The 27,736-nt window shown below is 42.3% G+C and overlaps 1 protein-coding gene across 5 annotated transcripts in view; it reads left to right on the top strand.

The window, feature by feature from the left end:
- Positions 1–27,736, top strand: part of Gria2 (glutamate ionotropic receptor AMPA type subunit 2) — a 148,820-nt gene that overhangs the window by 80,698 nt on the left and 40,386 nt on the right. For all 5 annotated transcript variants that reach the window (XM_023723638.1, XM_023723639.1, XM_004638708.2 and 2 more), the window contains 3 exons: positions 3,962–4,158; positions 9,773–9,826; positions 15,382–15,543. In XM_023723638.1, coding sequence (XP_023579406.1) covers positions 3,962–4,158; positions 9,773–9,826; positions 15,382–15,543 — 413 coding nt within the window. The remainder of the gene's footprint in view (positions 1–3,961; positions 4,159–9,772; positions 9,827–15,381; positions 15,544–27,736) is intronic.

Raw genomic sequence — 27,736 nt, 5'->3', positions numbered from 1 at the left:
AAAATAAAATAATAAAATTATTCTTTAAACAAATATCTAAAAATACAATAAATGATTTTTATTTTTAGATGAAAAATGCTGTATCTTAACAATATTCTTTGTTGTTCATAGTTCAGTAGTAGGAAAGCAGAAAACTCAGTACCCTGATACAATAGTATGCTCATCACAGTACAGTAATATTCTTCCTGGTAGCTTTGTGCAAATTAATGCTTACGCAGAGCTTTTAGGGTTAGTGCCAGCTTGCAATCATGGATGCGTGTATGTGATATCTGCATGTTAGTTTATGTGGGTGAAGAAGACACACAGCTCCACAGCATTTTTTTTTCTTTAGAATTAGAATATGCCTTTGGGAGATTGAGCCCGTGAATTTGCACTGTACCTCATGTATTCAGGTCAATTTCACTTCACGGACATGGCTAACAGTTACAGTGTTAAAGTCATCTTTCTGTGATATTTACTTTTAAAAACTATTAACTACATAGAAATCTGACTTCATACAAAACTTGCACATAGTTGTGAGGCAGGGGGAGGTCAGGTGTAGTTTGAGAGAGCCTGTTCCTATTACTGAAAATCATCCAGACAGACTACTGGGCAGAGGACAGTGGCCTCTTCATGTCGTATGCAAGACTGTGCCATTGTCCAAGCATGACTTCTGGCTGTCCTTTGGAGGTAATTTAATATCACTCCGTGTCTTCTGAGTGAACTTGGTTGCTATCCAATCTGATGTAGTAGCTCCGCTTGAGCACTTTAGCGCCTTTTTTTTTTTTTTTTTTTTTTTTTTTTGGTGGAACCGGAGATTGAACTCAGGCCCTTGCACTTGCCAAGGACGTGCTTATTCCACTGAGCCATCTCCCTGGCCCCTAGCTTCTTAATAAATAGACAACATTTTTTAAGACTTTAGTCTTATTGATGGAGATTGCGTGAGTTTCAGGTTACCTTGAGCACCTAAAATGAGTAAGTGTGAAAGTCATTTAAAAGACTCAGTTCTTTCTGAGGGCACATCACCCCCATATTCTTTGGCAGGATGTACTGCCGATAAATATTAAGCTTAAAATGATCACTTGATGAAATCCCTTCACAGGGTTGGAAGTGGATTTGCATTTAAATTTTCCTTTTATGTCTGTCAAAAAGTGGGACAGAATGTCAAATGCATGATTTCTTCAAATTTTTGGTATTTGGGAAACTTTGTAATTAAATGAAAACAAAAGAGAAAAGTTACTGTGGGCATGAAGGATGCTCTCTGGAATTGCTGTGTGGTTAAACACGGACTGCATATAGAGCATGATCACGGACTTCTAAGGCCCTTAAGAGGGTGGCAAGGGGGGCTGAGCAGTGGCTGAAATATGGAAATACAGGACCTGGGCAGGGGCGAGGTTTAGAGACTTGGATTTTTCCTTTCCACTTGGACAAAGGCTGGGTGGACTTGGTTGCTCTTCTGAAGCATGTTGGTATCTATGGCACTGATGTGACAGACACTTGGGCATGTTCTTCCCCTACTGATGATGAGGGGAGGAAGGCAGTGGAATTGCCTCATGGAAGGATTTCACTTCCCAAAGGGAACGGAAGAAACAAGTGCTTTGGGGTAATTTTAAAAATCTAGACTTTATTGCTGAACACTTTAAAAAATGGAATGTAATCTTTCTACCTTTTCCCTTGAGAAATCCATGTTTACCTACATGTTTACTAGACTAGGGGCAAGACACTGATGACTGTTTTACACACACCCCAAAACAAAGATATGACCAACTCAGCTTCAGTGTGTTGCTCAGTCATCTATTTTGAAAACAATGCTATACTTTCATGTTCACTATGAAATATTTAAACAACTATAATAGTAACAAGAACCTAAAGTATTTTTTTTTGTTTTGTTTTTGGTTTTGATTTTTTTGGTAGTACCAGGAATTCAATGGAGGGCCGGGGTTCTGTGTTCCCCATGCACTCTGCTGTTATTTTGGGTCAGTGTGTCCTCAAATTGCTGAATTAATTGCTCAGACTTCTCTGGAAAGTGTGACCTTCTTGTAGCCACCACCCAAGCCCTCAAGTGTGTGGATTACAGATGTGCACCGTGGTGTCTGGCAGTCACACATTCCTAACCCAGCTGTACCCATGGCCAATATGAGTGATTTTCCTTTTTCTTCTATAGCCCTCTTTTCCATGCAGTTATTTAGGAACAAGTAACCATCACTGTGTTTTCTTTATCAAATGCTAAAGACATTACCCTCTTCCATATATTCCTTATGAACTGGTGGTGGAAGTTGGATGAGATTTGGTTTAAATTTTGTGACAGGAGTGGGTCTCATGAAGGCAGACATCTTTGTTTGGAGAACTTCAGGGTCTCTGTCCTTTGTCTGTGATCAGCCTGATGATTGTGGCTTCATTCATTAATTAACTAGGTGTTGCAGAATGGTAATAGATCTGAACTCTCAGAGGCTCGTCAGGAATTAGCTGGAGCATTTCTCAAAAGAGCAACCTTTATTTCATTGTTACCCAAGGTACAGTCTGCAGAGGAGGGGGAAGATGCTTGTTTCCCTTCCTTAGCTTTTAGAATAATTAATTGGCTTCAATTTATTGAAGACAAGCATTAACATTTTCACAAATGCATTCTTTTAATATAACTTCATACATGCATAGTGTCTTGTTCTTTTCAGTCTTTCGCACTCACTCTAACTAACATTCCAATCTATCTTTATTTAAAGAAAAGCTCTTCAAATCGGCTGCTAGATCTTTGACACCGACTCTGAGGAGCACCTCCTGGTTTTCTGGTCTCGTGAGATGTTCTAGATACATCATAGGTACCCTCTGACTAACATTCAATTCGTAATAATTTTAATAATATTTTCTCTACTGAGGAAGTACCAGGAAAGATTTATAATTGATATATTTCTTGTCACGGCAAAAAGACTTAAATAAACTTTTGTTTTTAGGTAGTAGAAGACGTGATCACATTAGGCGAATCATAAATTTTAGAAATAAAAGAGGCCCAACATTATTTTGAGAAATAGGCAGGCCTTTCTGGAAACAACAGGGTGATATACTGACCTCAGAGTGGCTTCGGTAGCCTTTAGCTCCTGGGCTTCATGTAGATAAGGACCTGGTTGTGAAGAGGGAAAGTGGGGAAGGAGATGAGTTTGTGATTAGTTTTTCCAGTGCTAACTGACAAATTGATCTCTGCAGGAAATAAATCCTCTAGTTGTTAAGCCTCTCAGTCCTAAATAAGAGAAAATATTAGGAGAATTAAAATCAAATAAAATCTTTCTAAGTTATCTTTGTTCTGAGCCAAATTACTAAAGAGTGGTGAAGTTGTCTCGTGCTTAGGGATTGAGATATCTGTACTAGAGACCTGCCACCCTCTGTGAAGTTGGCAGGCATTTTATCTGCCCCTGGGATCAGTCCCAATAACAAATAATAATAAAACAGAAGGCTGCAGAAGAAAAAAAAAGCAATAAAACTGCAGACCCAAATCAATAGGAGGAAATCTTTTGTAGCCTCGTGGAGATTACTGGCTACTGTTGTTACCTGGGGTCACAGAGCTACCTTTCATAGAAATGCACTCGATTCCCTGAGGAAATTACTGTCACGTGACAGGCAGGCATACAAGACTCAACAGTTTTGCCTGTCTATAAGAAGAAGCAGTGTCTATGAAATCTTTGCTTTCACATAAGCCGGAGACATTAAATACTTCACCGTACAGTCGTAGCCAAAAGGTAGGTGGCAGGGCTGAAAGAAAAAGGTAATGCCTTCCTCCCATTTGGGTTAGAACGGTAGTATTAAGTTGTGGGCTTTGGCTGAGATGCAGATCTAAGCTGATATTGATAGAGACCGTAGCTTTATTTTTGGAGAGTCAACATCCCCAGAGTTATACAAGTATGTCAGCGCTGACTGCGCACACGGGCAATTTCACAGCCCAGATCAGAGTTATTTGAGGGCCTTCTGCAGTCAGCGCTTTCCTTTGGCTCCCCAGGCCTGTCAACGCTGCAAGCTGTGCTGGATTCTGCTGCTGAGAAGAAGTGGCAGGTGACTGCTATCAACGTGGGGAACATCAACAATGACAAGAAAGACGAGACATACCGCTCGCTCTTCCAAGATCTGGAGTTAAAAAAAGAACGGCGTGTGATCCTGGACTGTGAACGCGACAAAGTGAATGACATTGTGGACCAGGTTTGCTTCTCTCTGTTTCTCTGTTTTCACCAAAAATAGCCTCTGCATGCGACGTCAGTGTTTGTGGAGCTTTGCGCACCGCGCTTGGACGGCAGGTCTGTGTAGGGCGCAGCGAGATCCATCATGGGCGCGATCTCAGGTTCAGTGAGCAGGGGCCGGTGGCTGCCAGGAATGCCAACAGGCAATATTAGTTATGAAATAACTGTAACTTCAGTGCATATTCCTTGCTTTCATGCTTTACATAAATCTTGCACTAGATTATGATATTTTCGTTGAAGAATTTAAATTAAATCTGGATGAAGTTTTACTAGCTAAAGAGATAGACATATCTTAAGCCAAAATCTGAGTTCTAAGGGGAAATTGAAAGAATTTCTTCGAGGCACATGAGTCATTTCAAATATTCATTCGTAATGTGTTAGAATACTTTGACAGTATAGTGTATTCTGATGTCAATAGCTGATGTTACTATTTCACTGGGTCCATGTCTCTAAGAAGTAGGTATTTATTTTTGTAAGCTGTGATGTTTCTCCTTGTATTAACATATTCGTGTCACTATGAAAAATTAAAGTCTGTGAAATTGAAATATGAAAGACATTCAGGCCACATTCACTATTTGAAAGTCAACTCCATGTATCCATTTTGACTATTTGAAAGAGTCACAAAATGAAAGAGACAAGATCTTTTGTATTCGTCCTTATTACATTACCTTGCTGCAGTTTATGATCTTTGTAGGGTGGGACAGGCTCGCAGTGATAACAGGACGAGCAGTAGCAGCTATTGTATTTGAAAAACAGTAAACAAACAAGGACTCACGAGGATCTGCTGAGTAAAGAGTTTGAACATAAAAGAGCTGAACAGTGTCTATGACGTTTTTAGTTGAGGGTGTCTGCGCGTGCTGGTTGTTATTTCCTTGGAAAGGTGTATGACGGAAACGAAATTCCACAGTTACATATGCATTTCTTCTTGTGTCTAGGCTTAGCAGCAAAAATTAGATTTATTAACCTACTCAACACAAATATTCTGCAGATACAAATGTTAATGGTCCCCTAATTGATATACAGTACAGGCTTTAAGACGTAAAAGGAGAACCTCTTATGAAATACTGAAAACTAAATCAACAACCTGTTACAAGAAAGAATCAAATATTGTATGGCAAAGAAGTTAATAATTTGATGGAAAAATCTTGCCTCAGGAAATGAATTTAAAATTATTTTTAACCTGAAAGTTTTTGGGTCAGGCATAATTCTCAAAATCTCTTTTGAATTTGATAGGAAATTTTCACTAAATTTCTATTTTAATAATATTCATTAGTCTTGTTTAAAAAATTAAGTATTCACATTGTATCATCATAAATATTAGTGAAAACATATAGAAAAATAATGCTATACAAAGCTAGACATGGAAAAACTGCAAAAGAAATTGAAGCATCATAAAAAGCAATGTTCAGAAGTAAATGTGCCATCATAGCTCTAAAATATTTGTGTGGCAGTTATTCACAAGGGGAAGGGTTTTACACATCTGTGAGACATCCTTGAATATGTTGACTACATGTGGTGGGTAGGTGTGACTCAGCATAAAATAAATAAATAAGTTTATTTATTTATTTGTACTGGGAATTGAACTCATGACCTTGCACTTGCCAGGCAGGTACTTGTGCCATTGAGTTACATCCCTGGGTCTAGCCTAGTTCCACAATAAAGGATGCCAAGAGAGACAAGGAAGAGTCCTAATTGTATTCCATCAACATAGTATAGAGAAGGGAAAATGCATTCATGTGATAGAGCAAGCCATGCTATAGTGTGCTGTGTCAGTCAGGTTTCCATTGCTATAACAAATAGCTGAGATGAATAAACTTACAGAGAGTAAACATTGATTTGGGCTTACAATTTGAGTAGTTCTAGCCTGTGACGGGGGGCCATTGCCTTTGGGGCTGTGGAAGTCAGCACATCATTGTAGGTACAAGCAGTAAAGGAAGCAGCTCAGTTCCCAGCATCTGGGAAGTAGTGATGCGCGCAGGGAGAGACTTGGGTTCATGGTGCCATTTGAGAGTGTGCCTGATGACCTAAAATCTCTGGCAAGGCTCTACTTCTTAAAGGTTTCTAGAATCTTCTTTATCAACTCACTGAGGCCACCCCATTGATGCATAGGTCTTTAGGGACATTCAGGATCCAAAGGTAGTCGTGGTCCAGAAATGAGGAGGAAGTACCTTTCTTTATAGAGGACTTGTAGGGCTGGTCTGACAGCTCAGTGGTTCACAATGCCTGTTTAGGCAGAGCTCAGAGGCTGGCGTTCAATACCTGACATGCCATGCTGGCCCTGACCCCGGGGCACACTGAGACAGGAATTGGCATGCGCTTGTAATCCCAGCGCTTGGGAGGCTGTAAGCAGGAGAATCACTATGAGTCTGATCTACATAGTGAGACCTTATAGACCCTGTAGACCCTGCTCTAAGTATAGAAAAACAAACAAACAAAAAACAATATAATATAGAGGACCAGGGTTCTGGGATTCTGTCAAGAGTTCACAGAGAAGTGAGAATCAGCTGCTTGGGCTCTTTAATTATTGTTGAATAAATACTCCCTGAGCATCCAGTGCTTGCTGGAAGACACTGCATTAGATTTTTTAAAAAGTCATGTTAAACAAAACAGGCCAGGCCCCATCAAATTGTATTAATGTGAATATATGCTGACAACAATGGGGCATGTTATGAATGCAAAGAATGAGTGTTCTGAAAGAGTTTCTGGAAGATGTAAATCAGATTTTTTGATGTTCCACAAGGAATAATGTTTAGCAAATGAACGGGAGATAAAGTGCTTTCTAAGGAAGTATTATTTATCTGTTTACTCTTTGGTATTTACCAAAGAGATGAAACTCTTTATTTTCCTGATAGACTGAATTTAGCAGTACAACTGAACTGCATTGCATCTTAGGTATTTTATTATCAGCTGTTACAGTCTTTCAGGTACTTACTTCTAGCTGTGATGATGTGGGAAAAATATTCCAAAGAAGCGTAAGGCAACACAACTTTTCTATTGGTAGTATAATACTGTTTTAAAAGGCAAAATGTTAATAGGGAATATGGTTGATGCTAATTTTTATATAGATTTTTATTGAATTTTCCTATCTTTCTCTCAATGAACATTTAGGGACTACTGATATCACCATTTCTACTGCATTTATTTAATTCACAGAAGAAATGCCTACACACTTTAGAAATTGTAATACACAGTAAGCAAAGCCAGCAGATGCCCTTAGGATAAGTGGTAGGATGTATCCTAAAAGGATATTTCTCAAATTTCAAAAAATGCCTTAGGATATTACCTTGAGAAAACTGGTATTAATTCATGAGGTATTCATTCAGAAGTATATATAGTACATAAAAATCCTTCAAAATAGAGGACACAATTTCTTGTAAAAGGCAATTTAGTTACATTGCATGAAAATGATTTAGAAAACAATATAACACCTAATTTCTTTCAAACAGCTACCACTCTTTGTCAAAGTGGCATGTGGGAGAATTCCTCCCAGGATCATTTTCCTTGTTCTTCAACTAAGTAGGTTACTTGTGTACTTCTGTCTTCTCAGAAGACGATGGAAAATCAGGGAGTTCTACTCCCAGGAGCTAACAATGTGCAAGAGTCATTGTGCCGTAAGAGAAAGATAAACCGTCTGATGATGGAGCAAGAAGCAGTGTTTTCGAGCTCTGAGTAGCTGCCATGGGCCTTGAGCACAGACGGTATAGACCAGAGAAGTGTCAAAGTCATCGGAGTTCGCAGCCTGTTAAGAATTTTTCTTATTATGCTAAATTCTTTGGGAAATTACCAAGTCAGTTTAGTGTGAAGACTGAAATAATGGTTGGCACATTTATCTACCACCTTGGCATTTCTTGATTCTTTCCACTGGAATTATTATTATTTTTTTTAATAATAGAGATTATATCTGAAAATGCATAGACCTGGCTTTATGATGGTTTGATTTATGACCACTCAACTTGACAATAATGTGAAAGCCATATGCATTCAATGGAGAGTATCATACAATTTCCAAATGAATTCTTTTCTGGGGCAAGGGTAGGCAGTGCAGTAGTGTCAGGGCCCTGGGATGCTGAGGACAGGAGGCTCCCCTCGGCTTTCTGCCCTCAGGCAGCCATCAAGAGGGGCAATGGTTCTACTCCTGTACTCCACCCTGATCTTCATGGTCAAACTGTGAGGCTAGTAGGTTAGATACATTAAATGCTTAGTGTGTGTGTGTGTGTGTGTGTGTGTGTGTGTGTGTGCGCACACACACACACACGCATACACATGTACCTGTGTCTCTGTGTCTCAGTTACGTATTACTCATTGCTGGGAAAAAATACCCGAATACTAAATTTAAGGAGGAAAGGTTTATTTAGCTCTTAGTTTGTGGAGGTTGCCGTCTGTACCCAGCTGGATCTCAGGCCGAGTCGCACATGGCAGAGGGCAGCAGTTCATGGCAGCAGAAAACAGCAAAGAGTAAAAGGAAGGAGTACAGCTTGCAGCCAGCTTCTCTCCCCTCTTTGCATTATAAACAAGCTACCGTGGGCTGGGGGTGTAGAACTCACATAATGTCCATGCCTTCCTCTTACATAAGATGAGGATGTTTGCAAACTAAGACTCCTGGCTCTCTGCTGAGTCACTTAATTTAACTTTTAAAGTTCTCAAGTTGACACACTGTATCAACCAGTGGCACATGGTAGAGAGCTGCAGTCCATGGCAGCAGAAACCAGCAAAGGGCAAAGGCCAGGGCAGCAGCTGTGGCTTCTAGCCAGCCTCTCTCCCTCCTTATATTGTAAACAAGCTACCCTGGGGCTGGGAGCCCAGAACTCACACAATGTCCATGCCTTCCTCTTGCACAGGATGGGCATGTTGACAAACTCAGACTCCTGGCTCTCTGCTGAGTCAGAAATATTTTGCCCTTTTCATGTAGCTGTTGGTCAACAAAAGGTTAAATTGTTGTCAGGATTAACCAAAACCCTTGTGAGCATTACAGCATGACCTCTAATTCCATGAGGTGGTTTTTCAGGGCATGATCTTTTAATTACATTTCTGAAAAAAAATTGACCTCTCTAATACTTGGCTGTGTAACCTAGAAATGGTGTCCACTTGAACTAAGCTATAAGCTTTTGAATATTCTGATGATAAGGATATAATTTTATATATCATTGTAATTTTTATTTGCTCATTATTTTTTCAAAGTTTTTGTAGTTTTGTAGCTGTGTGCTTATCTTAGACTATATAATGTGTGATTATAAAAACTTCAGTTTTTATTTCTGCTGTTTAGATTTTTACTAAAAAGACAAGATATACTTCTTAAAGGAATAAAAGTAAATTAATTTTATGCTTCTTAGCATCTTATTTTCACTACTGATAGAAATGTAATAATTATTTTGGGATAGTGATTGACTTTTTGAAGAGTCAGTGTTATTTCAGACTAAAATATACTATTATGTTTTCCTGTGAGAAATATTCCCTGAATTGCATTAAGACATAGTAGGTATAATTCCTTTTACCTTCCTGAAACACATTGCAATACTAGTAACTTATATTGACTATATTTATATTTATTAAATGTTTGTTTTCTTTATTTTTGGTAGGTTATTACCATTGGAAAACATGTTAAAGGGTACCACTATATCATTGCAAATCTGGTAGGTAAACTATTTTATTATTTCATTATGCTTTCTAAAAGTAACTCTGATCACCATTTATTAGTAGAGTTTTACAAATGCAATTTTGGTAGACCTGATAGGTTAGAATTGGCAATAGTTTTTCAATTTGTTATGTTTTAGATTTACATTCCACTTTACTTTTCCAATTAATTCCTATTATAAAAAGTGACCAAAAATTTCATAGAACAATATTTGACTGAACAAATTAGAAGGTATAATTTAACTAAGGGAGATTTTTCAGTAATGTAAAGTTTATCTGTCAAAATATTCCCTTGTTTCTCACTGTTTTCTGTTTTATAAACTTTGCTTTGTGTACATTCCTTAAAGTTTTAATGCATAAAATAGCTGACATAATTGTACTTTTAGGAAATACATTTTATTGCAAAATTAAGCTTGAATATATGATAATACTATTAACACTATATATAAAATGGAATGTCAGTATTTTATGAGTTCTTTTTCCTACTTACTATGTAATTAACAGTCTGAGAACTGAGCTCTTCTAGCTGACACCTCCTTCATCAGGATTTTTGCCAAATTAGGGTCATCCTGAAACAACGGAGCGGCTCCTGCTACTTCCCTTTAAGAGAACTCAGAGTCACCAGTTCTGAGTAATTATTAGATTTTATTTTCAAAATCACTTTTAGAGTAGTGTTAACATGAAATTAGGCCCTCACTTTTCAGGAATTAATGATGTTTAAGTTGACATGATCCTCTGTGATTGAGCTTAAGTCCCCCTTTCCCTTGCACAACCGCAGGGAAACAGGGAAAACAGCAGAAGATGCAAGCTTATTGGAAATAGCATAGCAATATGAGAAGGATTTAAATTTTATACAAATGTAGACTCAGCGTGTGGCTGCATAACATCTGACTGTACATTAGAGATGACACAGATTAAAATCCAAACAGAAGCCACAACTGTCCAATGTCTGGACACTGTTTTTCACTGAAGTTGGTACTAGCACTTAGTTTAAATTTCAAGCCAGTATGCCGTTGGCAGAAGGTGACTGTTGAAGGGGAAATCTCTGTCTGGCTATGAAATGCTGAAGATGACACAAACTGCAGATCTTGCCCTCGAGCATACTGAAGAGGCCCAGAGGGGACATGCAGAGAAGCCACGATTAAATAGAGAAGCCCCACACAAGTCTCCACAGAATTCGCTCCCGGCTGGGAGCAGCGGGTCTTCCGTCCTTTGTGTGGGTCCAGTCATTTGAGGAACAGCACAGAACTGTTTTGAAAGCTTGGAGAATATCCAGATGGAGGAGATTATGCTGAGACACTGAGAAAGAATGACAGAAGTTGGCTTGCCGACTGGAGAGTTGATGTGTGATACTGTAAGATAGGAAAGAAGGGTTTGAATGACCGAAGTTTATTAAAAGAAGAAAGTTTATGCTGCTGTAATTTTTCCAGGGAGTCATCTACCTGGTATTTCATCTGATTGCAAGTTCTGTCTTTTTTTTTTTTTTTTCTTAAATCTTGCTTTACTCTTCATGTGAAATTTTTAGTGAATAAAGTTTAATGAGAAATTTTGCTTCAATTTCTCAGTACTTAGAGACCACCTGGCAATTTCAAAATTGGAAAACATGCCATCCAAAGTCAAAGGGTTCATCTTCCAAACTCTGGGCTGACTTCACCTTCCTCCTGGCCCCTGGCTCCTCCAGTGTTACAGGGCTAATCCCAGGGATCAGCATAGATGTCATTATTGACCTGTTTCAGACCAGATGGTGAAGTGCTGTGTGGAAGTTGCTCATACAGAATTTGAAAGCTTAACGAGTATGCAGCGTGTGGAGGAAGGGCACATAGAACGCTTGGTCTCATTTCTTCACCCAAGCTGGTTGCATGGATTTAATTGAGCTCAGTTCCTGGCATAGTGATGGTTCCAACGTCCTAGTAACTTCGCACACCTCCACATCACATTCTCAGACATTTGCAGGTCATCGATTCGGACTTCTCTTTTGAAACTGGCAGTAAATCTTAATAAGCAATTGCTGCTGTGTGTGTCATTAGTCCTTAGTGCCTCTGCAGTGGCTCCTCTTTTTAATTTATTCTCCTCTTCATTTTTAATGAATTAATAAGATTCAGAGAGGAAGATAGAAAATGTAAAGTAGACCCTTACAAAAGTTACTTTAAAAATCTCAAGTATGGTCCCTGCTGAAAGTGGTGTTTGCAATACAACTATGACAATAGTGATTGTAAAAAGGTGAAAGTGATATAAAACCTTAAGGCAAGTGAAAACATCAGCACTGCAAGATAGAGTGTCCTGAGGACACAGAGTGGATGACAGGTGGCAATGTGGTGGCAAAGAGGAGGGGAAGTGTCACAGTGTTCCCAGGTGGGATGCAGATAGCTGAGTTACGCGGCGGGCTCCACCTGAGTGGAGCGGGACGCTCGGGAAGCAAAGCTGCAGTGTGGGGCAGGAAGGACGTGCATCCGCTGGCTCCTCTAACCAAGCCTCTCAGCAAGTCCTTCGTGCAGGGCAGCGAGGCTGCTTGGGAGGAGCTGCAAGCGCATGTGGCCAGCAAGGCAGGAAGGGGACCAGGTGGTGGCTGCAGTTCGGAGTGGCTGGGGGCTCCGTTGGACCTTTGAGGTTCTCTGTTGCGAGAGTCACATTACTCTTTTCAGTGAACGGTGATATAGATGCATCTTTGTACCCAGATTCCAGTTATTTTTGCCTCATTGACTACTGGCAGTTCTGTGGATGGGACAGGTTATGGATGTTAACTGCTAGCCCCCAGGGGACAGCTTGTTCTGCAAATGGATCTTAGGAAACTGGGCCAGTACCAGCACCTCTGGTACCAAGTTTGATTCAAAGACTTTTGTATGAAATGATTGTTCACTCCCATACATCAGTAGCGACAAGCCCTGCTCCCTAGATACCCACTTGCACTCTCGACGGTGGTACTTTCTAGAGATGGTGAATTGTGGAAGATCTTGATACTCTAATAACAGGTACCCAAGCAATCCAGGGGAAGGCCGCATGTTGAATTCTGAGCCTCGCTGTACCTCGTGCCCTATTCTCTCTCCAGAGTTCAACTAGACATACACACTTCTAAGGAAATGAGGGGATTGCAGTGGGAATGCATGGCCCAGAACGAAGGAAAGGAAATATGGCCGGGCCCTGTGTCCACCCTGCCCACTCACCTGTCTCCTGCACGGACCCTGCTTGGTGATGAGCCTGAGTGTCATGGCCAGCCCAAAATAACTAAGCGCAACAGGCATGTAGGAAAAGTTTTACTTTGAAGCATGAAATACAAGAAAGAAAGAAAGAAAGAAAGAAAGAAAGAAAGAAAGAAAGAAAGAAAGAAAGAAAGAAGAAAATGTTTAAAACATACAATTAATATCTACAGAAAAATGAAAACATTTTATCTATAGAAAAAGAAAAATAAAAGAAAGGTTTTGTAAGCAAGAAGAAAAGGAGAATATGAGCTGTGGAAAGCTAACTGATTTTGTTCATTTCATTTCTTAAAATAGCAAGTTAATTTAATTACATGACCTTGAGGAGAGTGAATAATATTCTGGATTACATAACAAAATGAGAACGTGATATCAGAAAACATAAACCCACAACAGATTTAGACATTTGATTTAAGGGCATAATACCTAAAAATGGACATACTAGGGGAGACAAAGGAATTTAACAGAAGGAAAATATTCAAGAATCGTTTTGAAAAATACCCAGAGCTGATTGACACAGATCTGCCTCTTGGATGCATACGATAATGAAATAAGAACAATTTAGTGAAATTTTCATTGTGGAATTTTGGAGGTAAAGGGCAGATTGTAAATGGTATTTATGTATGTGTGTATGTATGTATGTATGTATGTATGTATGTATTTTGGAGGTGGTAGGGAAGTGGTAGGGGCTAGAAGCAGATACCATACAAAGCAGTTAGAAATGATACTTTCTGACTGCAACATAAAAATCAGTGGAATGGAGCCTCCCAGTTAGGAAATTTTCACTTTACCAATCTCTGTTGAGGCAAAATACCAATCAAGCATCCAGGTAAAATAAAGTCAAGTCAGTATGCCTTGCCTCCAAAGCGTTACCTCCAGCGTCTCAGGAAACTCCTGGACGAACAGAGCAGGAGAAAGAAACATGACCGAGGGAGGGAACAGGGCGTTCTCGGGGGAAGCTGAGACACTGTGGGCCGCTGCACGGTCACGGCCATGGGGCAGACGGAGAGAGGGAGCGAAACTGTAGATGTTGGGCCAGATGACTGAGGGATAAAATGTTTGGTTACAAAACTGAGTTACGTGCTTATATGGCATAAATAGAAATGCAGTAAAACATCTAAATTTGACAAATCAAGAAAGAGCCATGTAAGTGTTGAGGAGAAGCAGAGGACGGGCACGTGAAGGATGTGGTGGGGATGGAGAGTGCAAGCCTGAAGCAGTGCTCCACACCACGGATGTCATTTTCTCTCTTTTCTTTCTCTTTCTTTTTTTTTTTTTTTTCTTTTTGGTAGAGGGTCTCACTATGCAGCTTGGATTCCTAGTGATCTTCCTGTCTCAGCCTCCCTAACACTGGGAGCGCCTGCACCACCAAGCCTGGTTTCAGTGACCAGCACAGTGTGGGATCGGCGTGACATGTGGTTCCTGGCACTGAACCCTGGTCCTTGCGCTTGCCAGTCATGTGCTTAGGCCGCTGAGCTCTCTCTGGCCCTGGATATGATTTTCTTATATAATGTTTTCACTATTTGTATTCTGGCAAAAGTGAAAACAAAATTGCAAACCAACAAAAAGCAATTATACTTCTCCTAGGAAAACAGCAATGTATTTTATTTTTTGTCCTTTTGAGACGGGGCCTAACTATACCCTTCAGGCTGGCCTTGAACTCACGTTGTAGCTCAAGTTGGTGCTGAATACAAAGCAGCCTTCCTGCCTCTGCCTCCTGGGAGCTGGGATTCAGGGCTTGTGCTTCCATGCTCAGCTAACAATATAGTCTAATATCAACAAGAAAGAAAAGACATTACACAAAATAATAAAGAACAATAAAGTGTACAAGTTCATATAATTGCAAGAATATGAAATACTGATGTACTGAAACAAGATCCCTTCAACAGCATCGGAAATCAGTGGAGAGACTACATGATAATTTTAGTGGTGAATGAACTCATTTTAATAATATAAGAAAAATTTCTAATAAAATCTATAAAACTATTCTTAGGAATGACTGTGCATTGAAGGCCTTCTACTTTCGTTTAAAAAATATTTATACTACATGAATGAATGATCGACTTAATGAGAAATGAGTTTCAAGGTCACAGTCTTGCGCTATGCGCTCCCTGGCCTTGCGAGCCTGTGGCCGAGGGCAGAGGCTCCACTCGATGCTCCTGCTCATGGGAGGCTTCTCAGTAAGACTGAAATTCTGTGTAAGCATTACTGAGGGGGGTTGCATGATCTCAGGTTGGCAGGGACCTTTTCTGAAAACTTCGTATGTATCAGCTACTGTTTGAAATATATAAAACCGTTGTGTAGAATTACATGTTAAATGGTGAGTTCTTGTGGATGACATAAGTGTGTTCTGTGCCTAGGGATTTACAGATGGCGACCTGTTAAAAATCCAGTTTGGCGGTGCAAATGTGTCTGGATTCCAGATAGTGGACTACGATGATTCCTTGGTGTCTAAGTTTATAGAAAGATGGTCGACACTGGAAGAAAAAGAATACCCAGGAGCACACACGACCACGATTAAGGTTGGCTTGGGTTTCTACTTTTCCACTATCGTGAGGAGAGATGAAAAGGGAATAGAGTGCCCAGTTCAAAGCGTGGCAGATATACAGGCTGCTAAATCTGGTGTTTCCACTTTATTTAAGCTACAAATCAGCACAGTTTTACTGTGGTGCACTTCAAATTTTCAATTTCTTGCATGCATTCATTTATTTATCCATTGGGGGCCTTTTATGTGGGGCGGATACTCCTCCAGGCATTTGGGTGATGACCAAAAAGAAAGCATTCTGAACGCTCACAAGTTAGTGGGGGAAGGACGAGGCATTGGAAGTGAGGGAGTCCATGAAGGGAGGAAACGGAGAACTCGGAGAGATGCCCGGTAAGGCCACCTTGAAGTGCGTGTGCTGGGAGAATGCTTGGAGCAGGAAATTGTCAAGATAAATCTTGAAGAATAAAAAGGCAGTCTAGACATTGCCGAGAAAATATCACTTGCAAATAAGGAACAATAAATATCATTATGCTAGTCTTTAAAATACTTGAATTGTACGCAGTTCAGTCGATAACCATATGATCATAGCCACAAAATGTGTGTGTGCGTGTGTGCGTGTGTGTGCATGTGTGTGCATGTTCATGCACGCATGCATGCACAAATAACCACTGCTAGATATCCTGAGCTCTGAAATACTACAGAACTAAGATAATAATCTCAATCTACTTTAATAATTAAAAAATAAGTACAGCACTTGTGAAGCCAAATGATGCCTAAGTGACAGAGCCACACGGAAGGAGCTCTTCGGATACAAAAGCTTTGCGGATTCCTTTTGTCTTCCATGGGCTGGAACAGACTGAGGCCCCCCATGTGTTTATTTTATGCTTTTTTGTTCGTCCTTCAAGTGATGACAATTTCTGCTGTTGGGAGGGAGACGTTGTCTGCCTTTGTCCTCCGGGTTGGGAGCAGAACTAAAGATTCAGCTGAGAGTTGAGAGACGAGTGAGTGTAGTGAGGGAGGCATGTTGTTCACATTCTTTATGAAGACAGAGATTGTCCGACAAAAGCAGGTAGCGCAGACACTGTCAAGCGTCCGGTGGTTGTGCTAGCTTGCTTGTGTATGAGAAAGCAGACGGCACGTGCAGTATCAGGGAAGTTCAGCGTTGGTCACAGCAGAGCTGAGGATGGCTCAGAGATGAGGTATTTGGCTACACACGGACAGCTGGCTCTGAGCCTGATCTTAGATAACGAGGAGATGGCTCAGCGGCCAAAGCACCTGCCTGGCAAGTGCAAGGTCCAGAGTTCAATTCCGGGTTCCACAAATAAAGCAAAAGCAGCACGAGGTAATATTCTCTTAAAAGGCTGGTGGCGCCCTCCTTGGGGGCTGTGGCTAAGGATCAGCGCTCCTGCTATTCTCTGGGTGGTCTGCTGAGGTTGGGGCTCAGTGCGGATGTCTACACCAACTGTGGGTGCCCCTCAGAGACATTCTGGTTTTCCTCTGTGTGTGTGGGGGGGGGCTCAGTTCACACTTTCATATGAAGAGTGTGCGTGTGTCACCGGTCCTCCACGCAGCCCTGTGCTCGTCCGGAATACTCTGAGTCAGTGCGCTGCCCCCATGCTGCCTGCTGTGGGAAGTAGGGAGAGAAATGAAGTTCTTTTGTGCTCCTGGCAACCTCAGCACTGTTCAGGTTCCTGCGTCTTGCTTGCATCAAAATGCAGGGCATGTGTGGGGGCTGAGAGATCTTTCCAAAATGCATTGTGTTAACACCTTCCCCAGTCGGTTCACCAGATTTCCTTCTGCTGAGAGGTGACAGGGCGACCTTTCTTTGCTCCTTCCCACAGTGGCGTTTCCAGCCCATGATGTCTTTCTTTGGTGGCTTTTCGTTGTGAGATGCTGCAAAGAATGTGCCCCTGTGTGCCCAGGGGTCCAGCGTTCTCTTCTGCACTGCGTGCCCTTGCTGTTGATACCCAAGTTGCTGTGAAGATTAAATAACATTTAGAAATGTTTTCATAGTATTCAAAGCCTTTGTGCCGGAAAGGTTAATGCCTTTCCCCACCCACGTCCTGGATGAACCGCTTGTGAAGGTCTTTTCGGCTTCAACATTGTGTGATCCTTCCCTTCCATTCCAGAGGCATCTCTTCTAAAGCCATTCAAGCTTCTGAAAAACCCTGGGAAGGGGCACGTGTGGGGGCGGGGAGCTCGGCCCTAGAGCAAACACACACCGCTTGTGTCCTGCGGGGCCGGGAGATGGGTGAAAGCGAGAAATGAAAAGCGAGGGCACAAAGTCTGTCTTGACATTCCACAGCCTGAAGCAGCGGACAAGCACATCCAAAGCCCTACAGACATCAGCAGCAGAGAAGGGCGTGGGGGTGCCGCCCTCGGCAGAGCCCTGCCTGGCACGGGCAAGGCCCTGGGTTTGATTCCCAGGACCCAAGAATGGAGACCGTAAATTTGCCAGTTCCCGACGGCTGGGCAGGACAGGGTGTTGAAGGGAGGGCGGGAGGCTGTCTGCAGCTGGATCCCTGAGCAGTGCTTTGACGGCCTCCAGAAAGGGAGAGGGAGCTTTCGGGGCGAGGAGCCCCACGGGCTGAGCTCGGGCGCGAGGACCTGCGCGTGTCGCGGAAGCACGTGCCTCAGTATTCGGAGCAGGTGAAGGGCGCGTGTGGGGAGGAGCAAGAGGTCAGGGTGTGCAGCCACCACAGGCGTGACAGGTGGCACGCTAGCAGCCCGTGGCCCCTTAATCACAGGGAACACGTTCTACGATCCCAGGTGGCTGCTTGAAGCCCTGAATAGTACCCACCCATGGCTTTTGCCCATAATATGTATTTGGAATATAGTTAGATTTATAAACTAAACACAGGAAGAGATTAATAACACTGATAGAGTAGGACAAGTATTACAGAGACTCCAACCAGCGACATTGGTATGTGGAGTCTTGGGAGATCTTCTCACACTGCAGTGACTTTTTCTGTCTCCTATAATTTGAGGCTGTACAATGCCAGCGAGGTGAGCCGAGGGAAGTTGGCGACTTGGTGACTGTACCTCAGCACGCAGCAGCTCTCTCTCCCAATTCACCGAAAAGCGTCAGCTTCTCACTTACGGTGTTCTACAGGGTCTCTTGGATACAGCCAAGCAACGCCCTGCCGCCTTTGGGATGAGGGGCAGCTGAACTAGCGGTTAGCGCACACAACCGCGGTCCGCGCGCGCCGTCCGCCAAAGCTGCTGGGCACAGCGGAGGACGGCGCGCCTGGCACACGCGCCTGGCACCGAGGCGGAGGGACGCGAAGCGCGCCGCGGGGGCGCGGGGCGGGCGGCCGGCGTGAGCGCTCCTCCTCCTCCTCCTCCTCCCAACAACATGCAGCTTAAAATCGATACATTCTTTATTTCCAAAATTTCTCATTTCATATTTTCAAGCCACGGAAGTAAAAAGCGCGGATGTGGGGAGGATGCTGCCCCTTCACGTGTGCTGTCCTGCTGTCGTGCGCAGAACAAAGGAGGCAAAACTACGAGGGGCACTGCGCAGAGTCTCTGAATGCTGTTAACGTGCCCTTAACACATGATTTACTTAGAGAAAGCGAGCAAAAGTAGCTCTGATGAGATTAGTTCTAATGAGGTTACTTCCTTTGAAATGATTTTTGGGTCAGTAATTGTATCAGATCCACTGTCTAATGTTTAAATCACATTTTGCTACTTTACGATAAAACCTAGTGCTGTGGGCATCAAAAGATATAAAATACATTTTATCGCATCAAATTCTTTTTATAACTAGGCTTTGAAAAATTATACTAAGATGTAGGACTAATAAATAAACGATTATTTGAGTTTTTCTTTTCTATTGCCAAAGTTAATTTAGCTTCCATAGCTTCCTAGTTAAAATAAATTTTATTCAATAAATACAAAGAGAATATTCAATCAGTTTTAATATTTAGCATGATTTCGTAAGCAGCAAGTACAGTTACAGTATTTGAAGTTGTTCATCCTTGTACAGTTACAAAAGCTACTGCAGAATCATAGTACTGAGATTTTAAATCTGACTCTCACTGTATGCTAATAATTGGTAAAACATTCAGTTATCCACTGAGCACATATTTATTGAATTTGTAGCCCTTAATTGACATTGATATAGGTGTTCAAGAAAAACCAAAGTTTTGCTCTTGGAGGAATGAAGGGTTCCGGTAGAAGCCAGCCTTGCAGCGGCGGCAGACACCTGCTTCGTGCTGTCTTGCACGCCACACTCCCCCTGGGCTGCGGTTTCTGCGCTTGTGGCCTGCGCTTTCCAGTCTGTCCTTTCTCGCTGACGTCAGCTCCTCTCTTAAGTTGTTACTTCCACCACACACTTGAGCGCATCCTTGGCCTGTCTTCCCTCGTGGCCTCTGTGCCTCTGTCAGGGAATCCTGCGCTCCTCCTTGGCCGACTCCACCTACACGCCACACGGCGCTCCCAGCTCTTGAGCCGACTTCCCTCCTCCCGTGTTTCCCCCTTGTCTTCCATCTTTGTGGTCCTTTGGAAACCTAAGTGAGACTGTGGCACAGGTCCGCTCCAATGTTCTAGTACCTTTTGTGTCCTTTGGAGTGAGAACCAGAGGCCTCGTGCTGGCTGCAACAGTCCCTAAATGCTCTGCCCCCAGTGACATGGAATTTCATGGCTCAGCTCCAAGGCCTCACTTGCTCTCTGAATTTTTCATGCTGGACTTCTGGATGTTTTTCAGGCACCTCAGCGGCCTTCCTCCACGGGGGCTCTGTGCCGGCTTCTTGTATGCACCACGTTCCCCTTCAATCTCTGCAGCGCTAAGCCTGGCCTCTCCTTTTAACTTCGCTTCACTGCCCAAGAAGTTGGGGTTTGGCTTTGTATTGAAAAACCATGGTTCTCGACCCTGGAGGGGAGACCGTTGTTCTTTCTCCAGTTGGCTTTCCTTTTCTGTTTCTCCAGCCTGGTGCACTGCAATTAATTTGTTCCTTGCAGTGTTGTTTGCCTCCTGCTTATAAGAACCATCTGTGTGCATGTCCTCCACCTCTTAGAGTAGAGTGTACCATGCGCTGCCTACCTCGGGAATGATTTCCTGAACAAGTGGTGGAGAACAAAGGTATCGTTGTCAGAAGCATTGATCCTATTTCTGGAAGGAAGGAAAGGCCCCAGCCTAGAATTTGAAGTGGAAGAGGAGTGAGAATTAGCAGAAAGGTGACAAGTAAGAGGTATGTTCTCCAGTGCACAGTAAGTGGAAACCTCTCCAGGAGGCTGCAGCCTGCTCTGGGGAGTTTTGATGGAGGGTTGAGAACTGTTGCTTTAGAACTATGCAGCACGCAGAGCTGGTGCTGGAGCTCTGTGCTAGAGCGCTCACCTGGCCAGTGTGAGGCCCTGAGCACCACGCTGGCACCCCAAGGAGTCGGACCCTGTCCCCAGGGCCTGGCGGAGGTTCTAAGGACATTCTTGCCACGTTCTGAGAGTGGCAGGAAGCACTGCAGCCTGGTGCTGGCCCCCAGGCATGCTTTGGGTTCAGGGCTACTGTGACTACTACGGTTCCCTGGTGACAAGAGAAAGAAAGCAGGCTGTGCAGGTGGAGGTAGAAACACCACAGAAACCTCCTACCCAAAGAGACACTCTCCAAGGTAGAGTTTGTCGCAGGTGGATGGGGAAAACAAATGACTTGCTATTTGCAACCATTCTTCTAACTTCCTTATTGATAAACAAAAAGGCCATCATAAACATAAACAGCCATAAAATTCCCAATGTCAGTGCAATTGAGAGCTACTTGTAGATTAAAATCAAGACTCTGCAAGGCACTGTAGCCCTTCTCCATCTTCCTAGGCCTGGACCCGGGTATTGGTGTCTGCACAGCAGGTGCACTGGAGAGATTTGCAGGCATGGAGAGCGATGTGCTGTGGCATGTAATCAAACTCTCTGAAAACATCCAGTTATTGAGAAAGAAAAAACGTGGGGTTGCCATTCCCATGTTTGGCTTTAGTTTGAATCTCTATCACGTATCTGGTAGGTTTTTCTCCTCAGCTGCAGCAGAAAAATCACGAGTCTTGGTATTTGATGAAACGTTAGGTGGCTGTAGAGGTCGGCCTGTGCCTTCCCTAGCCTTGGCTTCACAGGCAGGGCCATCGAGGTGGGCATTTTGCTTTCCTGAACAAGTTTTTAAATAGAGACAGATTGTAACATTGATCTTTCACCATCTGGAGGAAACTTACAGACATTTCTATCTCAATATAGAGATAGATTGTTGGCACATTGGTGTCTCCCACATTTGGAAGATGGAGGCTCTAAGGACATTCTCACCATATGCTGGGACAACCTATTCTACTGTGTCACATAGTAGCCTCCTTCTACTTTCGTGTCTTTGATGTCCTGCTGGTGTTGAGGGATTTGGTGATAATCCAGCCCCAGTGTTTGTGTGGCATTTTAAGTAATAGTTTTCCCACAAGAATCTCATTTTACTCAGGAAATAACTTAGCATACAGACTCAAACCTTCTTAATTGCTGTCCTAAGAGAGTTAGTAGGCCTGTCTGGAAATAGCATCATCTTTTTTAGTCTAGTAATTAGCAATGAACATTAAATAATACCCTGGTGGCCTAATTGGATTAATTTGAGTGTTTGAATTGACCAAGATGACAGCTGACCCACTGTCATTGACTTAGCACATTTTACCTGACACTACTAGAGAGGCTGACCAGATTTAGTGTTTCATACACTTTTCATAATTTACAGTGTGCATGTGATTGAAATTGACCCATAAATTTAAAAAAATGATATTGATAAACTTGTATGTATGTAAAAATCCATTGAAAAGTATGCGTTACACCATCGAAGTGCATTGCTTATATATGTAGTTATAGTGCAGGTTATCTGGACTCGTAACTAGTCTCCACATTTCTTTATTTGCAAAAAGACCGAGCGTAGATGGCTGAGATTGCTCCTGAGTCTGTAACGCCGCCATGATGGCTGAAGCTAACAGAAGCCCTCAGAAGGCTGACAGCAGCATTTCCCGCTTGGCTAAAGCTCCCGCACCACAAGGGGCTCTCCGCCTCCCAGAGACCATGCAGGTAGATGTCTCCGACCTCCAGCTGCCAGAGTGGCTGCTCGGTCACCTGCCCAACACATGTTTTCCACAGACTCCTAAATCTAAGGCACTTTTACCCGCACTGGGGGGAGATGTAAAGAGAGCAATTGATTCAGCTGAGCAAGTCAACGCGCTTCCTGCTGGGGAGCTCTCCACCAGGGTGGACCGGAACTGACCATGCTTTGATCCAAATTTCTTTCTCTGGGTAAATATGGCTGGCTTGATGGGAAAAATCTGAGTATTTCCATGCAATTTGGAGAAAAGGCTTACACTTTAGGGAATATATTCAGTGAGGTTTGACAGCCCATCTTGGTAATTTAGGCCAAAACTTGTTTTAAATGCATTGCTTTTACATGAAGAACTTTTCTTCACCATGGACTAAACCTACTTTTATTACTCATAGAGAATAACCAAGATGGTAATTTTATTTTCATTCCAATAGAGCATGGATTTCACCCTGGGAAAATGTCTGTGAGTTTCTGTTCTTGTCAAAGATGTGGACTTTCATGAAGATTTTAGAAGATTTCATGCCTTGCTGCCCTGAAGTTTCAAAGGGCACATGTTTAAAACACTGTACCATAAATTAAAGATGACCTTATCACTGGCAGCCCTCTCCTGAGGGCAGACTGCAGAGGAATTTGAAATTAAGACAAGGGAATAATTTTAAATTTATAAGGTATTTTCACATACTCTTTTTTTTTTCCTCCTGAGGATTTTTTTTTTTAAACTTTTGCCCGTTGCTAAGAAATTTAGGGCTGGCCAAATAGCTCAGTGGATTAAAGTGCCTGGAAGCAGGCACAGGGCTTGGGGATTCGATCCATGGGCCTATTGTGCTGGCCCCACCCTGGGGTGCACTGAGATGGCAATTGAGACTGGGCTTGGTGACATGCACCTGTAATCCCAGCACTTGGGAGGCTGTAAATAGGTGGATCACTAGGAGTCTAATCTAGTAGTGAGACCCTGAAAATGCTGTAAGCCCTTCCTTAAAAATATGAAAAAAAAAAAACAATTTTAAAAGAAGTTTCTAAATTTTTCATGCAGATTTACTTATTTTTTAAAGCTTGTCATTTTTGACCCTGTCAATAATTATTTTGTAAAATGAAAAAAATGCTTACATTGTATGAGCTCTTCTAAAAATATAATCTAGCATACAATAATTTTATTTAATTTATGCTGCCTTAGAAATCACTGTGTGAAGTTTGTCTGGCCATAAAGCCTTTGATATCCTCAAGCATACTATGCAAAACTATAGTTTCATGGAATCTAGGGCAGGTCTAGAACATTTTTTTCCATGATAGTTAGCTTGGGACTGATGACTAAACAGTTAAATGGAATTATTACTCTGAGATTTTTTTTTGAGAGTTTATTATATGCCAATGTAAACATTATTTTCTCTCTTGTTGGGTTCTAGAACCACTTTATGTGGGGCCCAAGAGTGGTTCTTGAGGCACTGTGCAAACAAACTAGTTTCACACCAAGATAGATGGTAAGAAAGAAAAAAGGAAGCAAAACCGCTGGCCTTTAGCTCTTATTTTTTGCTTATTTTACAAATCACCAAGGCTCCCCTCCCTCATCTATATGCTTATTTCCCACATAAAGGAATAGCTTTCTCTGGGACCCTGGGTGTTTTGGGTTTCCTGGGGCTCAGGAATTCCTGCTGCGAAACTGTCCCATTGACCAAGCAATGAGCCCCTCCCTACATAGGACTGTAGAGACCTGGGTTCAGGCTTCCCCCATCCCCTGTGGCTGAGTCTTTGTATTATGGGGACCATTATCACTTGGAATCTTTATGTACAAAATTGGGGTGAAAATTCCAACTTTTGGCACAGGGCTTTTCAGGAGGACTTGAGGGGGGTACCCTGAGTGACCTTGAATTCATCTTTTATCCTCATTTTCCAACACTCCAGTGACATAGAAATCACTGTTCTTGTCTTACTAGAAATCTTGGACCCTAATAATTTAGTTAATGTGAGAGCAAATGGTAAAATGTGAAGTTGAGTTTTGTCATCTGCTGCCACAAACAGTGTTTCTAAAGTACACTTTACTCAGACTCCTGGACATTATTGTAAGAGTTAAGTTGGCAATGAATTGATTGCTATATAAGAAGACTAACCAATAACTATTTTCTCCTTAGGGTAACAGAAACAGATGAGCGGAAGTTGTCTAAATGGGTCTAAAACATGCTATATTTTACTTACTTTCTTATGTGTAGTGATCGAATGAAAATATTATAGATTTTTCAACCGAATGTAAGATGTTAAATAAAACTTAGGAAGTGAGTGTTGACAGGAAATTTTATAACACTTTAGCATCATCTTAATGTTAATTTTTCTAACTTTTCTTCTACTGATCATGGTGAAGATGGCATATTTAGATTAAGACATCATCATTATAATCATCCATAGATTTTATATTGAAATCTGTTGGTCCTCTTTTATATTCACAAAATTGAGAAGGACACACAGCTTTCTCTTTGGTGTTGGACACATCGCATTCTGGTGGCAGTAGTATAGGATGGCTTTTGTGATGATTACTGGATACATCAAACATATTCAAACATTACTGGATACATCAAACATATTCATTCCGTGCTCATTTTATTTTCAAGAAAAGAATTCTCAATAAGCATATACTTAAAACGGAATGAAAAGTACATTTGGAAAATGAGCCATGAAGCCAATGTGATTGTGGGACAGGCTTGTGAAGCAGCATGACCCCCGCTGAGATGCAGATTCCTAGCTCAGCTGAGGGATTTCACGGACCATAAACATCAGGGCAGAGGTAGAGCATTTGTTTTTGAAGAAGAAGATAGTTACATCGCCATCCTGTTCCCTTCAAATTAATTCACATCTACTCCAGTGAATGGAGGAATAAGAAGGAGCTGCTTTCGTATTCAATCAAAAGTGTGAACATACTTGTTTAGGAAAATAGATGAGCCACATAAGCAGAGCAGGAGCCAGAAGGAGCTCTGGGTACACACGCTGCTGATTTTGTCCCAGCCCAGAACACTGCTTCTGTGGTTGTAACTTTTAATTTAAAATGATAATAAGCCAAAAATTTGATTGGATTTGCACATTCAAAGTAGGTTGCAAGGGGCTGGTGAGATGGCTCAGTGGTCTAAAGCACCTACTAACAACAAGCTTAGCAAAGCATCAGGGACCGCGGTTCGATCCCCCAGCACCACATGCCAGCCAGCCCTGCCCCCTGGTGGGCTGAGCTGGCCACACACACACACACACACACACACACACACACACAAAATAAATTTAAAAAAAAAAAAAAACAAAGTAGGTTGCAAGCAGTTTTCCTCCTGGAGTGCTCACACTAGGAGTCCTAGTGCTAATATCTTTCACAGATCTAAATGCATTGAGTTCATTCGAACTCATCTTAGTTGTTTAATATAATCTACTGACATTTACACACCTCTAAAACATTTGGTAGATGGCTCCTAGGAACATGAGCAAGCTGATTCAGTGAAGATTTTTGGTTTTTTTTTTTTTCTAGTGTCATAATTTTAACCAAATTTCAGTATCTCTTGGCTTCCACTTTGTTCAATATAGGTTCCAATTGCTATTCAGACTTTGAGATATCATTTTAAGAGCTAAGTTGACAATGAACTGATTGCTATGTAAGAAGACTAATCAGTAACTTTTTTTTCTCTTTAGCATAACAGAAACAGATCAGTGTAAGTTCTCTAAATGGGTCCAAAACACGCTACATTTTACCTACATTCTTGTGTGTAGTGTTCAAATTAAAATGTTACAGATTTTTCAAGATAGCAATGGAGATTTGGTTTCTTGTTTTTAGATCTATTAGAAGTGCCTAAGATTCTCAGTGAAATCATTTAGGGTACCAAAATATCTCAAAAGATGCCTAAATTTATATTCAGGAAATGTTAAGAGATTCCTCAGAAAACCCAGGGGGTAAGACAGATTCCCATGTGAGTGTGCCGTAATACTGCAGCACAAGAGAATTAATTTTAATTTTCAGGATATGAGGATCGCGTATAGAAAGAAAGTGTGCAGAGGGGTCTGAGGTACAGCTCTGCGGTGGAACACATGGTCAGCATGGGTCAGGCCCTAGGCCCAGCCCCAGGGGTGGGAGGGTTGCCAGGAGACTCCCCCTGTCATTTCTGGATCACAGTGGAAACAGATACAGTTTCAGGCTGCTGGAGGCCATCAGTCACTCCAGCTAACTATTTTATTGTAGGACATTTGGTGAAATCATTCCTATTGTAAGAAGTCAAGCATGAGTTCTTAAGTAACCATCTGAAAAAAGAGCCATGTGTTGTAATGGCCTGCTCATCTATCTTTTTCTGGGCTGAGAGTGCGTGTGAGGGTAGGATCCATAGCAGGGTCTCAGGTCATCTTTCCTTGCTCTCTTCTTTCTTTTCTTCCTTTCCTCTTTGACATCTCTTGAGTGTTCCTGTCCCTGCCCTTGGCTGTGACAACGTGGTGGCAGCAGACCAGCTCAGGACTTCCCTGGAGTAAATACTCTTTGCTGGGGAGGGCAGGGACGTACAGAGACAAGAATACAGCGCAGAGTGCTCCGATGCTGGCAGAGCCTGTGAGGATCCAGTAGGGACCTGGGAGACCACAGAGGCCGGGAGGCAGCTGAGGCAGCTCTGGGGAAGGAGCAAAGCCTGAGGTCAGAGCAGAACATGCAAAGGGAGTGAACAGGGTTTCTGGGAAGGGGTACATGTAGGAAGTTCCTCTCAGAAAATGTTCCTGGGAAGAAAACAGAAAACGGGGGGGCGGGGATTGAAAGGCCATGTGGCCATGTATGGAGAACTGGACACCCTCTGCTCCTGATGGCTGGCTTTCTTTATGAGTGGAAGGGGAGATGAGCACAGCAGGAGTGCTGATGCAGAAAATCAGGGGAGAAAGATGAAGAGGGGCTGGAGGTGAGAGTGGGGATGGGGATATTCTGTCTTTAAGGAACTCGGGACTGAGAGCTGCTCCTGGGCTGGTGTAGGTCCCTCAGACACCGTCCTCACGTGGGACAAGAGCAGGAAACCTAGCAGTGTATGCTGGAAGATGGGCAGCTGCTAGGTTTGGCTTGGCAACTGCTTGATCTCTGTGATACCATCAGCCAAAGTGCAAGACAGAGAGATGTGTGGAGGCAAAGACTCCTAGGGAAGGGACGGGGGAGGGAGAGGGAGGGAGGGGG

Source organism: Octodon degus, unplaced genomic scaffold (genome assembly GCF_000260255.1).
Source record: "Octodon degus isolate 3935 unplaced genomic scaffold, OctDeg1.0 scaffold00101, whole genome shotgun sequence".
NCBI classification, from domain to species: Eukaryota; Metazoa; Chordata; class Mammalia; order Rodentia; family Octodontidae; genus Octodon; species Octodon degus.
Note: the sequence above shows the minus strand (reverse complement) of the source record. Positions and strands in the feature narration are given on the sequence as shown.